We start from the raw sequence: 25,382 nt of genomic DNA, 5'->3' as shown, positions 1-25,382 counted from the left end.
GACAGTATATGAAAATTACAAATCTATTTATTCCAACATTTAGATAATGAAAAGACACGTTTATTTATTCATATAAGATAATAATACTTGATAAAACGAATCAAAGTGTAGGAGTGGGCGCAATTATACGTCATTTCTACGTATAAAACGTACCTAGAAGTGACGTCTCGCGATATTTTAAGTCAATATATCTTCTAAAGTATTTGTTTCCGTAAATATAAAATACGTGTCTATTTTAAAATAATCTACAAGACGGACATTGAAATAAAAATCATCTACCCTTTTTCTCTAAGATGTCAAATTGCATTCTGTTATACTCTGCTTTGGTCATATCAAGTAGTAATATTCCTATTGATTGCATAATATATGACGTTAATAGCTTCTTGAAAGTACTTATGTAGTTACTGCTAAGGTCGTTAATATATTTTTACGCAATTCATGAATTCATTTCGGCAATCATTAAACATATCATATTACACTCGATGGCTCTTTTTGAAAGACTTTGGGAGCAGTTGACAACTGGTTTTGGAAACTGCCTCCTTTGAAGGAATGATTTATCTGATTGAAAAATGGTAATTGCCTCTCAAAGCATTACGCAACTGCAACAAGTTTTCCTTCAAGTTTTTAATTTATTTAGTAGGAAATTAATTACATTGAAAAACAAAAACAAATGGCGTCATTGTCATACATGTCATCCACAATTACGCCATCATACTTTGTGATAAGTTGAAAATTAGAATGAATTAAGACGAATTGAAAAAACTCGTAGGTAAATAAGGAAACAGAAAACAAAAATGTATAATATTTCATTGGTAATCCTACAATAACAAATTCAACACAAATAGTAGGAACGGGGTGGTTAAAAATTAAATTAAAAAAAAAACACTTCCTTGCTTTTATTTGAACTTAAAACGACACATATTGTTTACTGTTTAATCGATAAGTTAGCAGATTTACAAAAAAAAACTATGTCGCTTAAAATATAAATAAAAAATCTCAATTTCACAGAAGAAACAAAGATCACAAAATTTTACTTTTCCTTAGTTAGAGTAACTATATAAATTTAAAAGTTCACATAATATACGTACAAGTACTAGACAATGATAGACCTCATTGATCCTTTAATACTTCTTTACCTACCTTAAGCCTACTTTAGTACCATAGTACAAGTCATATTAAAAATTAATGAAAAATAGCAATTCAGTACCCTGTGTATTTCTCCTATTCAAACCCTTTTCACCAATTGTAAGGTAAAATTGTCAACATCTCTCATCATTATGTCAAATTTCACTCTAAAAGGCTTCAAGTCTTCGACATCAGATGGTGGGAGAACCACATACTGACGTAGGAGAGATGATAGAGCAGTTTTCATTGACATCATTGCGTATTGATAACCTGCAAAGAAAAAAAAATGCCATACATTCACTGCCATTGGAACGAAGGTCCTTTTGTCTAATAGAGAATTTTCTATATTTTTATAATATTGCCATGAGACATAGTAAATTAACTAAAAATTACGATTTACACACGTATTTTTAATGGAGTAAAGCTCTCTTAGTTTCAAGTCACACAGGGACTTTTCACCATGAGCAAAGTGCGCACGCGGCGACGACGCAGAACCTAAGAATTTTCTAGTATCAAATTTTGGTCGGTCCATTTTTGACGGCTACCAACGGTGATCGCACATTCGTTTTTGATGTCTAAAAGTGCCTGGCATTTATCTAGTTCAAATAAATAAGATCTCACACTACATTATAATAAGGCATATTTTTTCTTACCAATACAAGCTCTGGGTCCATGGCTAAAAGGCATGAAGGCGGCGTGATGCTTGGGTGGCGTGTCAATGAACCGTTCAGGTCGGAACTGCTCCGCGTCTTCTCCCCAGTAGTGGTGATTACGATGTAGTGCCCAGATATTGATTACTACTCCACAATTTTCAACTAGAGTGATTCCTGATGCTGTAATTGTAACGTATGCCTTATTTAAAATATGCAAGTGTTTCAAACGACTTAAAAACCTCTTAAATAATTGAACTTATAACTGGCTATAATACAATATTAGTTTGTATAATTTGCTGTGCAATTTCACTATAAAGTAAACAATGATAAGTTTAATATAAATCTGATTTCATTAAAAAATCATAACTACAAACCTTTTTTTATTATACATATTTAAAAATAGACTTACGTAAAGTTAATTCCTTGTCGATTTTCCTCGCAATGATAGGCACTGGAGGGTACAATCGTAATGTTTCTCTTATAACAGCTTCCAGATATTTCAGTCTGGGAAGATCTTCAGCCACGACTGGTCGTTTGGAATCACCAAATACTTCAAGTAACCTAAAAGAAAGAAATATAATATTCAATAATAAAATCATTAAATGATAAATGATAAATGATATTTATTTCTGTAAATAGATTATAAAATAACACTTTTACACGTCAATATTTCAAATAGCTAGATGAGGCCGGCATTTCCTATCCGACTACTCTGAGAAGAAATGCCGAAACAAACTCAGAGGTCATAGTCTCTTTTAAAGTCCAGACAAAAAATTAAAGATGTCGGAGAACCGTGCAAGTTTATTCTGTAGTGGTCTTTTGAGGAAAGAACCACAGCAGTTTGAGCGGACCTGTTCAGATGGCAGCACGCATGTGTCAGTTTACAATGAGCTCAGCTGACGGCTGTTGCTGAATGATCCGACGAACAATACCAACCAAAAGAACATTTGGGTAGGCCACACAAATGCTCACACTGTCAGAATATAATTAACTAAAAGTGAAATGACTAGGCAAACTCTCGCACGGTCCTCAAACTAACAATTTTAAAAATAATATGTGAAAACAAAAAAATATCGAATGATATTAATGTATATCATGTCAAATTGTATAAAAATGTAACTTGTGTTACAAACATTTCAACATGACCTGTGTGGACATTATAGCGGCTCACTCCCAAGCCTGACTATCATCTAAGTAGTCTTTAATTTTATAAAAAGCTTTACTATACAGTTTTTCTTTAATAACATTTTTAAATTTATTCAGGCTCAAACTTTGAATATCGCTGGGAATTTTATTGTAAAAGCGTATGCATTGACATCTGAACGAACCACTTATTTTCTTAAGTCTAGTAGTGGGAACAATATATTTGTTTTTACTTCTAGTGTTTATATTATGTATATCACAATACTTTTTGAATAAATTAATGTTTTTGTGAGCATACACTACATTTTCATAAATGTATTGAGAAGGAACAGTCAATATATTAATTTCTTTAAATAGTTCCCTAAGAGAGTGCCTCGGACTAAGATTATAAATTGATCGAATGGCTCTTTTCTGCAGCACAAAGACAGACTGAATGTCAGCAGCATTTCCCCACAGGAGGATACCATATGACTGATACTATGAAAATAACTAAGTATACTAATCGCGCTGTATTTACATCGGTCAAATTTCTAATTTTTTTAACGGCATAAGCTGCAGAGCTGAGTCTTTTCGACATCTTTCTACGTGTGGAGCTCCACAGTAGCTTAGCGTCCAGAGTTGATACCTGTAAAGACAGTATGAATCTACAATTTTCAACTCCTCGCCCTGATTAGCAATTGGTTTATCACATGTCTAAAATTTGGTGTTGTGAATTTAATGCATTTAGTTTTAAAAGGATTGATTCATTAAGTAATAAATTATTGGCACTAAACCAGCGTACTATTTTTGAGAGAGCACTATTGACTTTATCACTGAATTGTCATACGTTTGAGTTTAAACAATAAAGATGTTCATCAAAACAGTACTATCCCATGGTTATTTCAAAGGTAAGGTACGGATCTCATTAAAAATCATAGTACTAAACTTACACAAATACACATATAAAATAGACTTACGTAAAGTTAATTCCTTGTCGATTTTCCTCGCAATGATAGGCACTGGAGGGTACAATCGTAATGTTTCTCTTATAACAGCTTCCAGATACTTCAGTCTGGGAAGATCTTCAGCCACGACTGGTCGTTTGGAATCACCAAATACTTCAAGTAACCTAAAAAGAAAGAAATATAATATTCAATAATAAAATCATTGACTGTTTACTACATGGCGCTCATGAGGATTCATCCAATGACTATTCCCGCCTTGGATGAGGCGAGAGGAAGCGTCATAAGTTTACTGACTGAAAACCACCCCGTTCCTACTATCGCTGTTCAAGTCAAAGCCCCGGCAACCCGGTAGGTCTTCCGCAACTCCGTATCGGGCATCAGCCCTACTGGACCCCATCAGTGGTGGTCTGCGCCATACGCTAGGAATTGGAAAGAGCTATGTCTAGCAGTGAATGGAAACGGGCTGAAGATGATGATAATGGTAATGAGCAATGAGAACCTCCTCCTTTTTTTGGGAAGTCGGTTAAAAAACGGTTTTATTAATTGATGAACAAACTTACTCTTGGTAGACCTTTTCTTGTACATCAGGGTATCTTGACAGCAGAATAGAAGCGAAGGCAGTGCCTACAGCAGATGTGTCAGTTCCAGCCAGAACTAATACCAAAGTCTCTTCTCTCAGCTCCACATCTGAGTACCCTCGCTCCCCTCCCGAGGAGTCTATGAGGAGCTCCAAGAACGTCTTAAGACCGTCGTGTTTTATGTCTGCAAGATAAAGTACATATATTCTGGTTAATAGCATGGTAATTAGTGCCTTATGGTCTAATTCGAATTTATGATGTCATCCTTACTTTGTTCTGATTCGGCCATTGACACCTTCTCCTCTGCCAAAGCTTGTTTCTTTGTTTTAATTATCTAAAACATGAAAAAAAACATTTGTATTTAATGTGCGTATTAATCAAAAATGAATGTTTTCTGTACTGGTGTGATTTCTTTCTTACCTGGTCAACGAATTTACAAATATAGTTCCTACACTTAAGATGCAGTTTATAAGCTGGTGTCATTTCGTATATGGCTTGAGGGTGGAACCATGGCTTGCAGAGACGGTCAGCATCCAATTGGGTACATTTGTCAAAAGCTTGGAGAAATGGTTGCTCAGATTGTTTTTGAGAATTCACTAAAACACCGAGAGTTGTCTCTGGAAATAAAACACAACATACTATAAAAACGTAACCCTAAACAAAGACATATTTTATAAGTTATCAACTTAACAAAATCTCACACGATTATCTGAGATTTATGATGCGGATACTTAGCATTAATTAAGTGTACAACAACCTGTGAATGGTTAAAAAAATCTGTCTAATGAATGGCCTAGACGGCATTTATAAGGTTGTAAAACATATTCTCACACATACAAATACATCGCACATGGTTAGAGTCAAAATAATATTCTTTTCCCCGAATGCAAGTGCGACTGCCAGGCAAGGGGTCGATTTCGGTTCGATTCCCGGGTCGGGCGAAGAAGCGCTGGAGTTTTTTCTGTATTTCAAAAATTTCTCAGCAATAGCACGGAGTCTGGAAAAGTGTACACGCTCACCACTACAGTGGCAATCCGTGCCATAATATGCACCTCCGCCTACCCCTTCAGGGATGGATGATGATGGGATGATGGGGGCGTGATTATAATAAATAATAATATTTTTTGTGATTGCCTTACCGCAAACAGAGTCCATGGTATACGTCGTAATGTACTGCCATATAGAGAAGGCTCCCCTTCCTACAGCAGCTTGTAATTGCTCCACCATGATAGCGCTCTGGCGAGAGAAGATCTCAGCGAACTGCTGCAAGTTCTTGGGGCTGAAGGTCGGAGCTAATACTTTACGACGAGGACGCCAGATACTGACTGTGGAAGACCATAATCATCTTTAATAGAAGGACATAAAGTTGAAAATCCTATCAAATTAAAAGTATAGCTTGATTAGCAGGCACTTGTAATACAGTACGGAGATAATGCCCATGCTTATTTAAAAGAGGTACTAATTAAAAGAAATTGCTAGATTATCAGAAAAAGTAAAGCAATTTTTTTTTATTTTGCTTTACGCGTGATTTATTTCTAAAAACGCAAATTCTTCCGCGAAACACGTGGATTAGATATAGTTGAGTACCTTATTTTTGAAGGGCATGTAACCAGTTTATATCCAGTATAATTACGAGTAATCTTGTAAAAAAAGGTTAATAAATCTCTTCATTAGAAGAAACCATATTTTTTTCTTCAACAACTACGTATACATGTCAGACTTTTAGTGAATGTAAACCGCCCCGTTCCTACTCTTGCTTCGAGTGGGAGTCCCGGTAATCCGATAGGACTTCAATATCCCCCTTAGATCCAAATAGGTTACCTTTTAAGTTAATCTTATATTTTAAAGATATTCAGTGATACAAGAATTTTCTTTATTATTTTATTATATTTTCACAAATTATTTTCTCTTGAGTTTCGACGTCGGCTAGGCTATTCTTCGGATCTGTGCACTGCCTTACGGGCTACCGGGGCTTCGGCTCGAAAAGCAGGAGTAGGAACGGGGTGGTTTCTAATCAGTAAGAGTCTGACACTCGCTCTCTCGCCTCGCCCAAGACGCCCAAAAAAGAAGTCATTGGATGATTTTTCCCCTCAAAATAAAATCTAGGCTATTAGTTGGCTTTAATTGTCAATTCGAAACATCCGAAGTCCGCAATGAGTCAGCACAACCAATTGAGAGAATAATCTCGACCAATGACGGACGAGAATGTAATCGAGCCCACTTCGAGTGTTTAGCTTAGCATTACCTACACATTTAACTATTCTAATAATTATAGTAGCTGGATGTCCAATAGTACTTATAATAAGGTTGTACTGTACCCTTAATATAAGTACGGCTGGCTCAAATAAACCAACCAATCAGAGCGCCGAACGCGCTCTCGTTTCGATTACTTTAAACGTAAAGCAAACTGTAACTGCAAAGGGTATATTGAACAGAATGAAAGAACCTCGTATGATGAAGATGATGATCATACCTGGAGCGAAGATGCTACCGTTACCAGTCACGAACTTCAAGCAATCTACCGCATCATCTTTCTCCAAACAGGTCTTCAGAAGTAACTCTGCAACCTTTGCGTCTGATACCACTGTAAATAAATAAATAAAAACGTTTTACTACGCGAGCATAGGTCAGGTTTCAAACCAATCATTATAGAGTATCTAACGTCTAATTTATTGACCCCGGCTATACAAAACAAAGTTGATATCATAACCAGTTGTCTCTTTTTTCAATGGGTTAATAAATCTTATGTTATTTACAAATACGACTATGTCATTTGATGATCATGATGTCGAACGTAGATGGAATAGCGGTGAAATATCTACGAAATATCAGAAACCCATAAAAAATTAAACAACATAGTAAAAAAAATCTGTTATACTGTATTTATATTATGTTTTATCGCCTCGTTGTACTATGTTAGATTGCCTCGTTGGTCGACTGCCGGACAAGTGGTCTCGAGTTCGATTCCCCGGTTGGGCAAAGAATTACTGGGTTTTTTCGGTTTTTCCAAAATATCTCAGTAGTAGCACGGAGTCCAGATTGTGCGCAGTATAATTATGGCAATAGGCTCCCCCTATTACATGGGACTTATAACACAAATGGTGAAAAGTGTTTGTACATTGTAAAGCTGCATTTCGTGACGTAATGTGCACCTCTGACTATTAGGGATAAAAGGCGTGACGTACCATTGCGTATATTATGTTGTAATATGAGCGTTAAAGACCATGACACTGTAAATACTTATATAACTTAATTGTTGATGATAGCTACTTTAATGTGAACCTAATCGACCTTAAAATATAGTGGAAATTTATTTGTTTACAACCTTGAATGAGTTTATATGAAAAGTTTTGAGTTTTAGAGGTCTCGGTCTTTGAAACGTGTTATATGCACCTTTGATTAACTAATCTACATAATTATGTATATTACGTATATGTTATACCTACCTAAGTAAAGTCGATGACCTTGCCATATTGTGGTAACTCCATGCTCGCTCGCGATCGCTTCACGGCCCAATTTCTGGAATTTTGTCATTCGATCTGGAAATATAGTTTTAAAGGTTACAGGTTAAGGGATTTTTAGTTTTATTTGGTACTGCATTAAGTCTATTTCTTAGTTCTGAATTAATTAAGTTCTCGTTTCAAGCACGAATGTGCCGCTACAATTCGTTAGTGCGGCAGCAGTTGGTCCGGCCACGACACCAATCGTGCAGTCGTATTTCATTGTCATATATGCATTGTCATTGGAGACCTACTTCTATATCTATCTATATTCTAGGTTTTCCATGTATATTTTTAAAATTTGTACAAAGCAGCATGATCTCGAGTCATTCATGAGTTAACGTCGGTCAACATTAGCCGCGTTACCAATGAATGCTTTAAAGTTAATTTGTTCGTAAGCTCTGGCTAGTTGGTATATTTTTATCTCACTGCATAGTTTTTAAATACATAACATAGCTATATATCACATTTTTAAACATTCATACAAAATCTAATCAAGATTTAACGTAATTAAATTCTAAAAATTGCAACGCAGTACATAATTTATTACATGTCGTGTCGGTGCCTAGACTAATATCTATGTTTCAAATATTCTTAAGTATCTATGTAATTATGTTTATAAGTCCGAAGGGCTAACACATCGAAAAAACATCCATTCCACATCAGATTGTGGAAAATTAAAACCATTAACAGCCGTTTTTCAACAACAGTTTTTTTCAACAACATTGCATAGGCTTTGGAACTGTCCCTCCTACTCATTTCTCCGGTGTCGAGAGTACTTTTAGAAACATACAATTTCACATACACATGACACCCAGACCCGAAGCAACAATTTGTGGATCCTACTAAGAATTTAGTCCGTGCTGGAATTGTGCTACCCGTTGCACGGCAGCCGCGTCAACCACACAGTCAAACAATATATAAGTATCTATATATCGTCAATAGTCCTTCTTAATGAATTATGGTTAATATTACAGAGAAAATCACCCAAATAATAGAAACACAACACGTACCTTCGTCACTTCCAAAGAATATGTAAGCATGTCCCACAAATGGTAGCGTCATGTGGTTGGTGACACCGAGTTTATGGGACAGCTCGATCATCTTTCTCCTTTGCCATCGTAACACAAGGAGCCACACTAGGAAAAACAATAAAATTATCTGCACTAACATGATCAACTAGAAAAACAACAATTCTTGAAAATGAAACTTATTTTGTTAGACAGAAAGTTTGAATTAGCAAAAATTTTATCAGGAATAATTGATTTAATTCAGTAATGTAGTGAAAGATATGAAGGCTCATCAACTAATGGATGTGACAAAACAGTTTTGTGCGACATTGATGATGTATTTAAGTACACACAAAGTTTTTCTAGTACCTAATAGTATAAGTACTATTGAGAGATTCGTAGGAATTGAGTACCATCCAATTCAAGTGTCGAGGTTCAATTCGAATGTTACTCGTATGTTTTGGAGATAATGACATCACACCATAACACAACATGTTATTTCACAAAGGAGTCCTTAATAAAGAAAGTTCAAAATCGCATCCATGAAAACCATTGATATCAAAACTTAGTTTAAGAATCAGAATTACGTCGGTCGCTAAGTATATGTCGCATATAGCAGTAAACATTATTTTCTTAAATAAAATTTCTCATAATTACATTAAAAGCTATTATTGTTATTGCCACACATTAATCCCTATTTAATACAGTGTTATGCACTTCAATATGGGACAATTAAAAAACTATAACTGAACTGTAACTGTGATCCTTCCGTTTAATTTGTCTCTACTTCAACAAAATCGGTAAAGCAATTTAGTAGTAAAACTGACACAAACACTATTTTGCGTTTAAATTAAAGCTTAAGATAACTTAGGAAAGTTACAGAAGAAATAAATATTTGCTACTGCTCTTCATTTCAATAAAAATATTTGAAAAAGAAAAAAACTAGTATTGACACTAACATCGTATTACTTGAGTACTTCGACTGACGCAATATGGTAAAAGTAAATAAAGCTTAAGTACAACGCTGACGGTGAAGGTGAAAAAAGCGTAAAAATACTTGTAAACAAAATTTTATTTAGCAAATAAGTATTTAAACTGCTACTGAGTAACCAAACTTTCTATATCTTCCCTTAAAATAATTCAATACAATAAAAAAATATCGATAAGAATCAGTACTCGCGGCAAGATCTGCAATCGAGTACCTAATTAGACTCGAAGCCATAAGCACTTAAATGCTTATATATATCTTATATCAATATTTTTGAATGCAAAAATATTACAGGAGAAAGTTTTACGACTTAAGTTTTATGGCACAGTCGACTATAACCACTGAATGGAGTAACGATGACATAAGTACTTATTCCATTCAACGGATAATAATATACAAAAACATGGGTATTGTGACTTTTTACAATTTTGCCTCACGCCGCGTTATTATCATCATCATCATCAGCCTGTTCTCGTCCATTGCTGGACATAGGCGCGAGGTTTCTATAGCGAGAGACACGCCGGGTATCGTATAGAAAACTAAACAAGAATGCGTTCGCTCTGAGGGCTCATACTAAGGCTTCTACATTAGCAGAACGCCGAAAGCGCTCTCGTTTCAATCTCTTTAAATATAAAGCAAACTCTTACTAAGAGTATTGCTTTACCAGCGCAAATGAAACGACCAATCAAGGCACCGAACGCGCTCTCGTTTCGATATCGTTAAACGTAAAACAAACTCTTACTAAGCCCTCTGTTAAATTCATCGACGTCATATTTTGTTTGTTTAAACTTAAACTTTTAAACTGTGATCTCTAACCTACCTGTCACGCATTGAGATTAAGGCAAACATCATTGATCAGTCATAGTTGATCATAATATGCATCAAACCAGTTCATCTATTCATGTACTTACATATATGGCATTGACTGTTTATTTACTGTTAAATTCAAGTTAAAGTTACATTTACTACGCTATTTGCTTTACCATAAGGAGTACGAATTACACAATACTGCTAGGCCTGTTAGTTGAGTGGCTTGTTTATATGCTTTTCTGACTACCTCCAGAATTCCCGCAAGTTCAATTGCCAAACAAGAGGTCCAATTTTTGACGAAGCAAAAGTATTATTGGAATTAAAAAAAAAACAATTCTAGTAGGGGTAGGAACGGGGTGGTTTTTAGTCAGTAAGAGTCTGACACTCCCTCTCGCCTCACCCAAGGCGAGATAAGACAGGATGATTTTCAGCCCCTGTTAGCGCGATTATGTCAGATAGACTTACGCTGACCTGTGCTGTACCTATTACACTCGCCACAGTAAAAACGACTAGCCGGTCCTACGATTTACATAACATATTACAGATTAACAACTGATAAAAAGCGTGTAGGTACCTACATGATAACTGGTGAAGGGACCATTCGCTAAATTGCTTTCCTAAAACCAAAGGGGCCTCACAACGCTAAGAGGTCATTTAAGGTTACGAAATAATTAACCTTGAGATTATTACCAAAGTGGGTAGTTACTTATAATTACTGCAATATATTTTGATAGACATGTAGTGTTGAGAAGGAAAGAAAATCGAGTGAGCAAAAAATTATAAATTGGGTAGTTTCCTCACTGAGAAACCAATGGATCTTCTTGCTCATTCATCTCCATAAGAATCTACTAGCCTTTGTCTGCGGCTTATGTAGTCTATGTGTTATGCCAAACCATAATCTACCGCTGTTCCAAATTTCATCCCAATCCCTACAGCAGTTTTGACTTACATGATTACTGTTACTTATGTGATTGAGTAACAAACATACACACACAAACTCAAAAACTTTCGCATTTATAATATTAGTAAGATAAGTTATTTTGGAACGAGCACTTAGCTTTATTGTCGGTTCAACTGAGAGAAAATTTATGACGGTTTAGAAATACTCATCGAATAAGTGAAATATGCTTTGACTACGAATTTATTAATCTTTCAATCTATACATATAATAAAATCGTAGAAAAGTGCTGTCTGTACATTGAAAATAAAAATAAAAAAAATAGCAGGGGTTATTGTTATGTCGATGTCGAACCCAAAAATGTAATTAACTTTTTTTTTGTCTGTTTGTCTGTTTGTCTGTTTGTCTGTTTGTCTGTTCGTCTGTGCGCGCTAATCTCAGAAACGGCTGATCCGAGTTGGATGCGGTTTTCACGAATATATTGTGGGATGCTTAAATTTACATTTAGTGTTTGTTTCATGTCAATCGGTTCATAAATAAAAAAGTTATGTCAAATTAAAGGATCACGTCGAACATTCTATGCTTATACCATTAATCTCCGCAACTATTTGACGGATTTGGTTGAAATTTGGTACAGATATAGTTTAGAACCTTAGAAAGGACATAAGATAGTTTTTATTTGTTTTCTATCGTTTTTATTATTAGTATTTGTTGGGTATCGGCCGAGCGCTTCGGTACTGTTGTGGAAATAGTGTACTATAAGTCGTATGATTATTTGTCTGCAGTGGTCCTGCTGTTTCGTATATTCTAAATTGGTTTCGTTGTATTTGTCTATTAAAAAGTTTATTTGTTGGGTTTTCCTGGTTAAATTATTTAACGTAGGTTTAGTTTGATATCGATTATTAGTAGTTACTGTAGTTAGTTTGTTTAATAAAATTGTAAGTCTATAATTTATAAGTTAATTAGATTTAAGTCGTTTCTTTTAAATTATTTAGTTTAAGCTTGGTTATTATAGCATAGAGGATAGGTTGTAATATAATTTCTTTTTTAATTGTTATAAATTCGTAATTCGTAGCTTTCTTGAATTCTTTAGTTTTAAGTTAGTTTTCATCTTAAGTTCGGAAAGATTATAATATTTCTTTAGTTTAAGTCCGTTTTTAAACTATTTTTTTAATGCCCTAAGTGAGTATACATCTATTAAATTCAAACGCAGAGCTCATTATGTTGATTTTTGAGGAGTTCCCTAGAATATCTTCCACATCTCATTTTTGAAGAGATTCCGCGAAATCGGGAACTATGTGGTTAAAACCAAAAAATTGCCGGAAGTCACTATTCCACACGAACGAAGTCGCGGGCTATAATAAATCAGGGGCCTTAGTCTGCTATTACAATTGTGTCAGAATGGTCGATCACTGAGCAATGCGAGAGGGACGGAGGTATACAACCTTTGGATAGCTCCGTCCCTCTCGCACTGCTCAGTGATCGACCATTCTGACACAATTGTAATAGCAGACTAAGGCCCCTGTAGAAGGGTCAATTCTGTTCATTGAAAATATAGAAAAAATAAATAGCAGGGTGTTACTGGATCGATACCAAACCCAAATATGTGATTATAATTTTTTTGTCTGTCTGTCTATATATGTTCAGGCATCACGTGAAAACTAACGGTTTGATTTCGATGAAACTTGGTATAATTAACTTATTATCCTGGACATAAAATAGGTTACTTTTTATCCTGGAAAAATACGTAGAAAAATCTTTATTTTTCAGTTTTATTCTGCTCAACAGCAGTAGCTCAATAGAGGGATCTCCTTAATTATTATGGGCCTTGCCGTATTTGGGTCCAATAGATATTTATAAGATGTCATTTTCACAGTTACTCAAAATGGAGAAATAAAACTTCCACGCGAAGACCGACATCCGCGCGGACGGAGTCGCGGGCAGAAGCTAGTACAAAATAAAATATTAAAAAATAATGACACTTTATGTATCCAATGAGTATTTATGTACATATACATATAAATAAAACAAAGACTAAATAAAATAAAGCATTTTTAATAATATTTGTTCAAATTCGTCATTATTTATTACATAGATACAAATCAATCTGTATAATTAATTACGTCTCAATTTAAATATAACTGTAGCAATGAAACTCATGATTAGAATGGCTCGATTATATTTTTGTCAATTTATATATATTTTTTTACAATATCCTTATACTAAAATATGACTATTAACACCCTAAGAATAACATTTAATATATACAATAACAAATTAAAATTCCCTCTTAATTTACCTTATAAATATGCAATTTTTTTATTAGAATTTCAAAAAAATATAAAGTTTTGAAAATATTAATTTACATTTTAAAATAAATTACATAATTTACATTTTCTAGTAGAGCAGGAACTAACATGTTGCCTTCGAATAACTCATATTTAAAAAATAAATTAGTCTTTAAGTTTCAAAAATGGTTCAACTTTAATTAACATAATTATTAAACGATCAAACATTCTAATCATAAACATGCATTATTACCAAAAATATACTCCTTATGTAATTACTCCTTATAGAGTTACAATTTTTTGCAATGTCAAAGTCAAATTCAAATCATTTAAGTATTCCAATTAAAGCAACTAGATTCTCTAAGTAAATTGATATCAATAAATACCAAATGCATTTAATAGAGGGAGTTTCTTTCTCGTTCTTCTCCATTCGAAGATACACTTTGGAACGAGCACCTAGCTTCACTGATGGACTGATTCACAGACTATTATTTATTTCTTTATTTATTGTTGACATTTTAATGTAATGTTTAGAATAAAACCATAGTTTAATAGGAATAAAAGATTTGACTTTGACTTTGCTCTTATACACTACCTTAATTTTAATGCCTTGTTCACACTAGGCTAGTATATTAGTCAAGTAGCGTAAGTATTAGTAAAAGCTTAGTGCTAACAGGACATAATGTACACTGAATAAATTATTATGTATTTACTATTTTTATTTTATTTACCCTGGTAATTTATGGGTGGCCCATTTAGAACAGGGGGCCTACTCTCGAATCCAAAGTATTGTTTAATCTTCGGCCGTAGGTTTTATTGATTTACTAATAGAATTACTTGAAATAAAAAAAAACCTATTTATTTATCTTCATTTCATTCGTTCATTTTAGATCACAAAAGTTCGCAATAAAAAGAATTGTAGTATGTAATCTGCGAAGTTTCGGACGAAACTTCGTTTTTCGTTGAATTAGAGTAGGCCCCCAGGTGCGTTCACTTCTCTCCCTTAGTCCTAGGTTCAAGTTTGACCATAAATTCGTTGACTGGTTTCAACATGATGCCGAATTTGACTCGTATCCTCTCCTTCCCTGTCTTACCATCACCTGGTTTGATCCTGTACCGACGTACCAGTGTCGCCATAGCAGTCTTCATTGACATCATAGCGTATAGGTAGCCTGGGAACAATAAAAATAAGTAAATGTTCAAAATATTTAGATACTTAGTACGCCATTTCGGGTCGCGGTAAATTATCACTAAACCAGCACTCCTGGACGGGTAGTACTAAATTCTAACATCTTAAACATCTTAAGAGTGCGTTTCCACCAGAGATGTGCTATCAAGCTATTCTACGAAGATGAGCTAAGAGAGCTAAGCTGTGAATGGAACTCGAGTATGCAATGTATCGATGGTTGGGAAGCCATCCATAACACACATCTATAGCACGCATCTTTCCAAATAAAAAACATAGCTAGTTGAGTCCGTTTCCACCATGCTAAGCTATATGTGCTAATGAATATGTTTGGTGGAAACCAAACGCATCAACAGCGACGTAGCATGACACATCTTTGGAAAAGCTTTTAATTCTAATGTTCTCTTCCGTATAAAACATACCCATCTGAGTGCTAAACTAATATTATTATATTTTAAAGTCAGCATCAAACATAAAAAAAAACATTAAACAAAATCATATCTAATGCATATTTTTAATGTCTCATCCCAGCAGCGAATATAGGTAAACATACATATTTAAATAAATAGGAAACGCATTAAACATTTGCTGAGGTACTGCGATTGAAATTATATTTAAAACTACGTACAATGTCCACGAAAAAATCAACATTCCCCGATTTATGTATCTACTCAAAATAAAAGAAATAAAGCTAAACATTAAATTAACGAAATGGATCCACCTACTTCATAAAAAATTACAAAAATAAAAAGAAATAGTATCTATTTTTGTATAGTAATAAAATATAATTAATATAAATGTACGGGATGTTCTAAAACTCAACGTTGAAAGGTCTTGTGTCGAGTAAGGCTTGCTTATGAAAAATAGCAATTAAAAATAAAAGAGAATAATATTATAACCCTCGAAATTGGACAAGCTACTAAGCAGCCATGTATAAGGTATTAGATAAAACAATATTTTCCGAGCGGAAAAATGTTTGATTGAAAAATCTAATTTTAATCTCAATTTTATGCAAACTTACAGCTGGGTATCTCGCATTTTCGAGATTCTTATCTAATTTAAATATTATGACTGGACTAATTTGACGAACCCGGTTAACTTCGGAGCGCTGTAACTGAGTTTCTAATGAATGAAATTGAAAACAGTTGTAGGGAAAAAATTTTCTCGAAAAATATTCTACAAGATTTTTCTGAAGCCATTTATTTATAAAATGTAAAAAAAAAGTTATAGAACAAAAGAGAAAATTTTATTAAAAAAATTTCACTTTTTTACTTATAACTTCTTTAATTGTTAATTTAGGGCAAAAAGTTATATAAACATATTTGTAGGCAAAATAATTTTCTACAAATTATGATTTTAAAAAGTTTATTACGATGCATAGTTTCCGAGATATAGCAAAAAAAGTGTTTCCATCCCTTTTTCCAAGATGGCGGCCGAGGGACAAGGGTGGCGACCCCACAAACTTCAAGTTAAGCTTCTATTGACCCCCCCTAAATGTTCAAAAAATAAAATTGCGTCAAATTGCGTAAAGCTCATGTAACATTTCAATGGACTATTAGGAGTGTGAGCTACCTACGTCAATCCCAAGTGTCAAACGTAACTAGAAGTGACGTCACGTGGTATTTTAAAAATGGCGATTTGTAGAATGATTTTGTCAAATAAGAATACGTACGTGTCTATTGTTTTAAATCAAACTTCCAGACAGACATTTAAAATAATGTTATTGTCATCATTTAATTTTAAATTTATGTACCGGTACTAAGGTATCTGATACTGTGGCCAATGTATGGCAACAGACGCGCCTCTAATTACCTAAATTGGTTTTCAAACATAACTAACTAAAAGTGCTTATGTATTCCAACTATTTGTATATTACAATTTCCCGGCGTATATCTTTTAAACAAAGCCGACGTATCTTATTATAAGGAATATTATTTATTCTAAGTAGATATATTATATTTTGGCGTAACAAAGCGCACCATTTTATTTTAAAAATATAATTTATGGCATAGAATAAAATCCAATAATACTTGTATCTAATCTATTAGGACAATCGATGCTAGTGCCACATTGACAGTTGCAAACCCATTTATAGCTTCCATTACATCATTAAGACACCTAATAATACCTAATAATATTCAAACATTTGGATATAATCAAGTTTACAAGTGTATAATGACCTCAGCAGAGTGAGTGTAAGTGTTTAGCAAATAATTCGAACTAAGTATTGCATCTTAAGATTAATGTCAATATCGTTTTAATGCAAAAACTTAATGACATCCGTACAACGCGTAGTAGATACCGATACCGATAGATATTTCTAGGAAACATGGTAATTATATTTGGACTGTTTCTAGAATAATCTTTTCGTTTTATCTCCTGATTTATCTACCACATACACGGTTACACAGTAAGCTATGTATAACCAGTATAATCTGACCGTCGAATGTGCGGAAAGATCTTACAAAGCGAGACCATGATAAACTGGTTTTGTATAGGATAGCTAAAATTACTGTAAATTGTGCTCTCCACAATTCGTTAAAGTTGATCTCAAATTCTTGGTAAAACCTGATGTCGGATTGATTAGTCGTCCTACTAGTCACAATGTCCAGGGGCAATGAATAAGGTGCTACTAAGGTACTCGCCGAAGCACAAACATGGTGGATATATTTATTACTAGCTTCTACCAGCTGCTTCATCCGGGTTCCCGTGGGATAAAAAGTATCCTATCACCCAAATTCGTTCAGTAGTTTCAGCGGCTGAAACTAATAAACAAATTCAACCTGATTGACGGACAAACATCCAAACAAACAAACTTCTACACTTATAACATTAGTGTGATAACCTACCTAAACAGCTCCTGGGTCCATAGCTGAACGGCACGAAGGCGGCAGGGTGTTTGAGCGGGGTGTCAAGGAACCGTTCAGGTCGGAACTCCTCCGCGTCGTCTCCCCAGTAGCGAGGGTTGCGGTGGACGGACCAAATGTTCACTATTACACTGCATCCGTCTACTAATGTCACACCATTCGCTGAAAAGATAGAAGTATATTATTGAACGCTTTTTTGTACTGCTTTGTATTACATAGATTATGGAAGTCTGACAGGAAACGATCACCAGCAACCCCATGGACTGATGCCTGATCTGATGCGGACTACTTAGCGTGTTTACCGGTGTTCTGAGTCGAAAAGTAGGAGTAGGAACAGGGTGGTTTTTAGTCATTAAGAGTCTGATACTCCCTCTCCTCTCCTCTCCTCTCCTCTCCTCTCATCGCCTCGCCTCGCCTCGCCCAAGGCGGAAGATGTCATTGGATGATTTTTCCCCCTCATAAAAAAGCAACATCAAGGACATCTCAAGGCATACTTGGAACTGGCTCATTGTTTGAGCAGTCGCGAGCGCGAACGCCGAGCAAGACATTTCAGGTTTAACCCCAGGTCGAGCATTTTTCTTCTTTTCAGCGATAGGTACACACATGTCAGAGTGATTTATTATCCTAGTAAAAAGACGTCAAATAAAAAGTCCTTGGTTTGTTAAGAAATGAAAAGATTAAGATGAACTGCTGTCCACAGAGACATTTAATGAAAACTTAAACTACTCCTTAGTAACGATTTTGTTCCGAAAACAATTGCTAAGGAGAGGGTTAAATAACCATTAAATGACTCTGAGTACGGTGGTAAGTCCAGTTCGTTCTTAAAAAAAATATGCAAAGGTGACACTTACGCAAAGTGACATCTTTTTCAATTTTCCTGGTGATCATAGGTACAGGCGGGTACAATCGCAGACTCTCCCTGATCACTGCGTCCAAATACTTCAGCCTAGGCAGGTCCTCATGAGTTACTGGTCTGTCCGAGTCACCAAACACTTCTTGTAATCTAAAACAGTAAAATTTTAATTTATACTTATGTATGTAACATTAACATAACGCTTATTCAGTTTCCAAATAAGCCTAATGTTTCATAATTTTGTAGGACAGTCCAAACAATAATAGTATTCATCTACCCACTAAAGTTGCTAATGGTTGTAATAGTATAATCTTATTACTAAGTCTTAAACCTCCAGGCAACCATGACAAGTCAAATGCCCGTCTCAATTCCAAACTCTCTGATATTACTGAGATTATTTTCGAAACAAGCCTTTCAATACTTTTTTGATGCATTTGAGACCACACAGCCACTTCGTTGGCAAAGAATACTCACTCTTCATAAACTTTTTCTTGTACTTCAGGATATTTGGCCAGCAGGAGTGTAGTGAAGCCAGACCCGACCGCCGAGGTGTCAGTGCCAGCCAGTACGATGACCAGGGTCTCTTCCCTCAGCTCCAGGTTACCGTACCCCGCCGAAGACTCGATCAGCAACTCCAGGAACGTCTTCCAACTTTCTTTGGGCTCTGAAAAATAATGAAAATGAAAAGTATTAAGCTTTGTTTTGGTGTTAAATGTTATTATTTGGTGCCAAGTTTATGTCATTCGAAACAATTAGTTATGATTATTTCTTGGTAACGATTTTGGTCCCAAAACAATTGCTAAAGACTGGGTTAAGAAACCATTAAATGACTCTGAGTACGGTGGTTCTCTCTACATACAAATACACATGCAACACGTAGACTAGAAGTATCAATAGAACTCTCGATGTGGTTTTTCTGGACTTTAAAAGAGAACGTGATTGTGTTTCAACGTATCTTCTCAAATAAGTCTTGTGGAATAAAAAAAATCTTAGCCTTATCTATATCTTATAAATATTAACTTTCCTTAGACATACTGAAAATTAGTTATTATGATTTTCGGCGAACGTAACTATTTGACGAGGAACTCGACTAGTTTCAAGCCATACTAGAGAGGCGGCGACAGTCGCGCTAGTACTAAACTAGTTGAGTTCCTAGTCAAATAGTTACGATAGGAAGCCAAAAAACATAACAATTAAAATAGTGTAATTTTAGAATAAAGGCAAGTCAAGGTCCTTGTGGTCTATTCGCAGAAATAAATACCTATATGTAAATAAGATATATTATTTTTAGTACAGCAAGCTAGTTTTTATAAGCCAGACTACTGGTCTAGTGTAATATATTATGCCAAATCAGTGACCGCTGGCACTGATGACGTCAAGACATATGCTTATAGCATGTCAAGGAGAAAAATCATGCATTATGCATAAGGAGATAACAATTTTAGTCACCATAGACTTACTTTCATGATCTGGTTGTGCAGCCGCTTTCTTAAGTGACGCCCATTTTGAAGTTATTATCTGAAAAATTAAAAACCAGTTATTAAAATTATTTAAAATAATGTATTTGTATGTATTTTGTCATTGATTGTAAAATGTGTATACTGTGATTACTGGATATAAGAAGCGTTAAATGCTTCTATAGCATACACTGTATGCATGACTCAAACTGCTTTGTCGGTCGAGTGGTCGCTAGTGCGATTGATGGTCAAGGTCTCGGGTTCGATTCCCGGGTCCAGCATAGTATTGCTACGCATTTTTCTGTATATCGAAAATTTTTCAGTATTAGCACAAAGTCTGAAATTGTGTCCAGTATACAGCAATAATCATAATAAGACCCAGGATCTATTATTATTTTTGCCTGAAAGATTCCCATCTTATATGTGTCCCAATTGTTAAAGTTGTTTCATGAAATTACTTTGTATACTTCTGAACCGAACTTGTTTTGTTACTTTTTAGCTTTTTTATTTAATTTTTTGAACCTTACTTAATAACTTTTTTTAAGTACCTACCTTATCCATGAACTTCCAAATATACTTCTTACTGCGATCGTAAGAATCGAAGGCGCTTCGGCAGAAGATTTTGTTGATCGTGTCATTGTACAGCCACGGCTGGCAGATACGTTTGGCATCGATACGGCAGCAGTTCTCAAACGCTTGGAGGAACGGCAGCTCCGGGTCCAGTTGGGTGTTCATATTTATACCCAGAGTTGTTTCTGAAAGAACGTTACATTGAAATTAGGTTAGTGTATGGAAGTAACGAATATTATGGGAATTATTAAAAACATAAATCAAAAACAACATAAATAGTGTATGAATATTAAAATGTTAGATAATGAAAAAAAATTAAACCGTATTTTTTTTATTTTGTCATTTAAGTTTACAATACTGAGATAAAACTGAGTTAAGTTTAGTTTCTTTATTAATATATTTTGTGCTACAAGTTGCCGCTTGGAAGCGCAATTACTTGCAGTTTTATTGAAATACTGTACATGCATTATGTATGTTTCACAATAATACTAATTAAGTAAAAAATAGGTACAACGCATTGACAACGTTGACTTTCCAAAGTAGGTATATACTTGTTTTTGCTAGTGCTTCTAATCAAATTGTACCTATCACATTAATATTACTATAAAAAATGACAAAGTTTGTTTGTATGTTTGTCCGTCAAATACGCTGAAACTACTGTACGGATTATGATGAAATTTGGTATACAGAGAGCGTATGAGCTGACTTGGGTGAACTCGGACGAAGCCGCTGGCAGAAGCCAGTGTTAAATAAGAGTACCTATCAGTACTTAACAAACTCTTTAATGCGGATATTACCGACAAATAATGGGGATTTCAAATATAAATATTGAATGATAAATGATATTTATTTTTGCAAGTAGGTTATGAAATAACACTTTTACACGTCAATATTTGAAATAGCTAGATGAGGCCGGCATTTCCTATCCGACTACTCTGAGAAGAAATTTATGCCGAAACAAACTCTTTTAAAGTCCAGACAATGAAATAGAGGATAATGTGAGAGAACCGTGCAATATTATTTTTGGTACCTACCACAAACGGAATCCATGGTATAAGTAGAGATGTACTTCCACATAGAGATGGGACCCTTCTGTGTGGCGATTTGGAGCTGATCCGACATGACCTTGCTCTGACGGGCGAATATATCAACGAAGGAATTGAGGTTCTTCTGGCTGAACGTCGGAGCCAAGATCTTTCGACGTGGACGCCATATTGAGACTGTTTGAGAAAAGAAATAAATACATAGTTCATTGGATTTCATGGTTTAAGTGTGGGAGAGCCATGCTTCGGCACGAATTCGGCCGGTTCGACCGAAGTGATATCACGGCCTCACACAAAACCTACGTGATACAACGCTTTCGGTCCGATTTCCCCCCTTCTCAATCCCCGATTCCCCAACAACCCTTAAATTCCTAACGACCAAAAGGCCGGCAACGCACTTGTGACACTTCGATGTTACAAGTGTCCATGGGCGGCGACGATTGCTTACCATCAGGTGATCCGCCTGCTCGTTTATCGACTTATAGCATAAAAAAATTAAGGGATCTCCATCTCTTCCCAATCTTTCTTGGGAGAAATGGCATGTAATGATTTTTTTCATACATGAGTTAATAATGGTACTGAACAAACGTTTGGTCAGTAAACAACGTAGTTTAAGTCTGATCTTATAAAATAAAATCTTATTTAACTTACCAGGTGCAAAAATGTTGCCATTTCCTAGTAAAACCCTGAACATCCTCATTAAGTCATCCTTCTCTAAGCACGTCTTGAGGACTATTTCTATTATTTCTGGCTCTGTTACCACTGTGAACATATAATTAAGTATAAACATGTATGTATTATCATTTATCATAATTTTATTCAATTATCATTTACTACATTATAGTTCGATCAAAAATATTATTATTAGTTAAAGTTGACACGGCGCTCGATCGATAGATGGTGTTGATATCGAGATAGATCGCGCTATGGTCTCGTTACCTCAATTTAGTTAGGTTCGGCGTCAACAACACCCTAGCGGGAAAGCGAGTAAACAATAAACAGTGAGTGAAAAGTACTAGTGGTGTTTGTGTTTCTTAATATCCCTCTGAAGCCGACCCTCTGAGTTTCTGTTCATTATAAGTAATCTTAATGTAACAATGTAAGAAGATATTTATATTAAAGCTATTTATTTGCCTGAGTTTGAATCTCGCGGATCAATATTCCAAATTAATTGTTTGCTTTTTTAATGATAATTTATTTTTTGTTTTTTTATTAACACATTGTACGCCGTGGTGGTCACCGGTGACCGACGTTAGCGGAGGATTTGCGTTCAACAGTTTTCTATTGGCAGTCAAAGACTTAATGATAATTATTAGTATCTTATTTATGTCTTGAGAGGGCTCCGTGAATATGATGGTGGTTAATCTGTTTCCTACATAACATTGGCAATGCATTTAATTACCAAGATAGAGTAAGTGTCCCTGCCATTGTGCTATGATCCCTCCCGACTCGTATGACTCACGCCCAATTGCCTCAACCTGTTTGAGACGATCTGGAAATAAAATACATACATTTATCAGCAACAAAGTTTATATCTAAAATAAATGTTTTGTACATCATTTATCTATAAGTACTAAAATTGTCAATAAGAACTTCATCTTCATCATCATCATCAACAGCCTATAGCCAGTAAGATTGCCACTGCTGACCGGATGCCTTTTCTCGCACGGAGAAGGTTTGAGCATTAATCACCACGCTTGCATCTTATAAATTAGAAATTATAAGCCCAGGTTTCCTCGCGATGTTTTCCTTCACAGTTTGTCAGTGGTGTATAAATAATCTTAGAAAGTACATATAAAAATTAGGTAAGCGTCATAATTATAGGTGAATTTATCAATGGAAAGCGAAAAAATATAAAAATACTATTGTTTATGCATGCTAACTGTACGGTATCTTGAAAAAAACCTAAAGAACGTAATTTAAACCTGTTACTAACAATTGACAATCAAAATGTTTTTTTCTACATAGCTGTAAACTAGTTGTGAACATTATACATTTAAAATGATAATGTTAAAATGATATAATTGTCTACTTATAGTGAAAAACATGACGTGAGCGGTGTATAATAATTAACATAGTTCACTTTGGGTCAAATACAACAATTACACAACTTTTCTACAAATGATTTTATTCATTAGTTCGGGCATGAACAAGTTACCTAATATGCTTCACTGCTCTATGGATTGTTATTTTATTTGTAAAGTTATTTAATGTTATTGTAACTTTCGTGAGATATACTAAATTAATTATTATGTTATCGGCTTACTCACGTAACTGTTTGACGAAGAACTCGACTAGTTTCAAGCCATGCGATTGGCGATTGTCGCGCTGCTACTGATCGCCGCGTCGTGTGTCGCGAAATGCTGCTCATGAATATGAGCCTCTAGCATGGCTTGAAACTAGTCGAGTATCTCGTCAAACAGTTACGTGAGTACCTAAGCCGATAACATAATAATTAAGTTATTTAATGTAATAATATAAATATGACAAATTCAATAATGTTTGTTATTCCTTGTTTCTATAACAGAGAACCCCGTCTGTGTGTTCTTTGACAAAGTCAAAAAGGTATTACAGATCATTTGCCTTAAAAAATCACAGTAGTCAATATAACATTTATAAAATACAGTTAATAAACAAGTTTCAATATAGAAATAAAACTAAAATAGTAGTAATTCAGACTAAACTAGTCTGTCCAAGAGCAAGAAAATTCATTACTGATATTTTAATTTAATATTCTAAGGCTGCTTTTCCACCAGAGATGTGCTATGCTACGTTGCTGTGAATGCGTTTAGCTTCCACCTATCATATTCATTGGTAAACATAGCTTAGCACTGGTGGAAACAGACTCAACTAAGGTATACATGTATTTTTATATGGAAAGATGTGTGCTGTGGATTCCCTACTATCGGTATATCGTATACTCGAGCTGCGTCACTTCCTCGCACAGCTACTTTGCGGCGGCACATCTTCATAGCACATCTTACTCACACACATCTGCATGAAGCGGTCACATAGTTTCACAGCTTAGCTATTACATCTTCGTAGCATATTTATATAGCACATGTTTGAGAAAAAGCGCACTAAAAATCAAATAAAAACAAAGTTATTTACCCTCATCGGTCCCCAAGAACGTGTATGCATGTCCCACTATAGGCAGAGCAATGATTTTCCTGCTCAGCTGCCTTCCAAGGGCAAACTTTCTTCTGTTCCGCCATCTATAAACTAGCCAGAGTAAAAAGAGCACAGCCAGTAAATGCCACAGCATCTTCCTATACAACTATATACTTGCACCACCTAACAAAAGGGTTAGCTTATGAAAGTAAAGGTAACACGTTCACAACCGGCATTCGTGTAAGTTTTTCGTGAAATGGTACCTTATTTGTTGTTTTAGTTTACATAACTACATAATAATAATTGATTTAAATTTTGTCTATTGTTAACTTGTCGTTTGACGCGGATTTGTTCGTTT

The 25,382-nt window shown here is 34.9% G+C and overlaps 2 protein-coding genes across 3 annotated transcripts; both read right to left on the bottom strand.

The window, feature by feature from the left end:
* Nucleotides 1-880: 880 nt before the first annotated feature.
* Nucleotides 881-9,269, bottom strand: LOC118282316 (cytochrome P450 4C1-like). 2 transcript variants are annotated; one of them, XM_050701088.1, is made up of 10 exons: nt 8,957-9,269; nt 7,890-7,982; nt 6,917-7,027; nt 5,583-5,768; nt 4,864-5,060; nt 4,714-4,777; nt 4,426-4,627; nt 2,188-2,339; nt 1,779-1,958; nt 881-1,395 (listed from the first exon to the last, which is right to left on the bottom strand). In XM_050701088.1, exons 1-10 carry the CDS (start codon nt 9,114-9,116, stop codon nt 1,226-1,228), a joined length of 1,515 nt encoding a protein of 504 aa, XP_050557045.1. In that variant the 5' UTR covers nt 9,117-9,269; the 3' UTR covers nt 881-1,225. The 2 variants fall into 2 exon arrangements, with proteins under 2 accessions (XP_050557045.1, XP_050557044.1); XM_050701087.1 differs by lacking the exon at nt 2,188-2,339 and adding an exon at nt 3,878-4,029 and having other exon boundaries at nt 8,957-9,249.
* A 4,570-nt stretch (nt 9,270-13,839) lies between these two features.
* Nucleotides 13,840-25,267, bottom strand: LOC118261999 (cytochrome P450 4d2-like). Its single transcript, XM_035573082.2, has 10 exons — nt 25,025-25,267; nt 23,316-23,405; nt 22,565-22,675; nt 21,905-22,090; nt 20,853-21,055; nt 20,304-20,361; nt 19,318-19,507; nt 18,842-18,993; nt 17,973-18,152; nt 13,840-15,109 (listed from the first exon to the last, which is right to left on the bottom strand). The coding sequence occupies exons 1-10, from the start codon at nt 25,176-25,178 to the stop codon at nt 14,928-14,930; spliced, it is 1,506 nt and encodes a 501-aa protein (XP_035428975.2). The 5' UTR covers nt 25,179-25,267; the 3' UTR covers nt 13,840-14,927.
* Nucleotides 25,268-25,382: the final 115 nt, after the last annotated feature.

The sequence above is a fragment of the Spodoptera frugiperda genome, chromosome 20 (genome assembly GCF_023101765.2).
Source record: "Spodoptera frugiperda isolate SF20-4 chromosome 20, AGI-APGP_CSIRO_Sfru_2.0, whole genome shotgun sequence".
Lineage (NCBI taxonomy): Eukaryota > Metazoa > Arthropoda > Insecta > Lepidoptera > Noctuidae > Spodoptera > Spodoptera frugiperda.
The sequence above is the reverse complement of the archived record's forward strand: the minus strand, read 5'-3'. Positions and strand labels throughout refer to the sequence as shown.

Excerpts from the sequence above, each read along its gene's own strand:
- LOC118282316 (XM_050701088.1), bottom strand. The coding sequence starts at position 9,116 with ATGTTAGTGCAGATAATTTTATTGTTTTTCCTAGTGTGGCTCCTTGTG. Across the intron at positions 5,769-6,916 it reads CGGTAGCATCTTCGCTCCAG|TCAGTATCTGGCGTCCTCGT; the intron begins GTATGATCATCA and ends GGTCTTCCACAG. Across the intron at positions 2,340-4,425 it reads CAAGAAAAGGTCTACCAAGA|GTTACTTGAAGTATTTGGTG; the intron begins GTAAGTTTGTTC and ends TCTTTCTTTTAG.
- LOC118261999 (XM_035573082.2), bottom strand. The coding sequence starts at position 25,178 with ATGCTGTGGCATTTACTGGCTGTGCTCTTTTTACTCTGGCTAGTTTAT. Across the intron at positions 22,676-23,315 it reads GGGACACTTACTCTATCTTG|TGGTAACAGAGCCAGAAATA; the intron begins GTAATTAAATGC and ends ATATGTTCACAG. Across the intron at positions 15,110-17,972 it reads TGGACCCAGGAGCTGTTTAG|GCTACCTATACGCTATGATG; the intron begins GTAGGTTATCAC and ends TATTGTTCCCAG.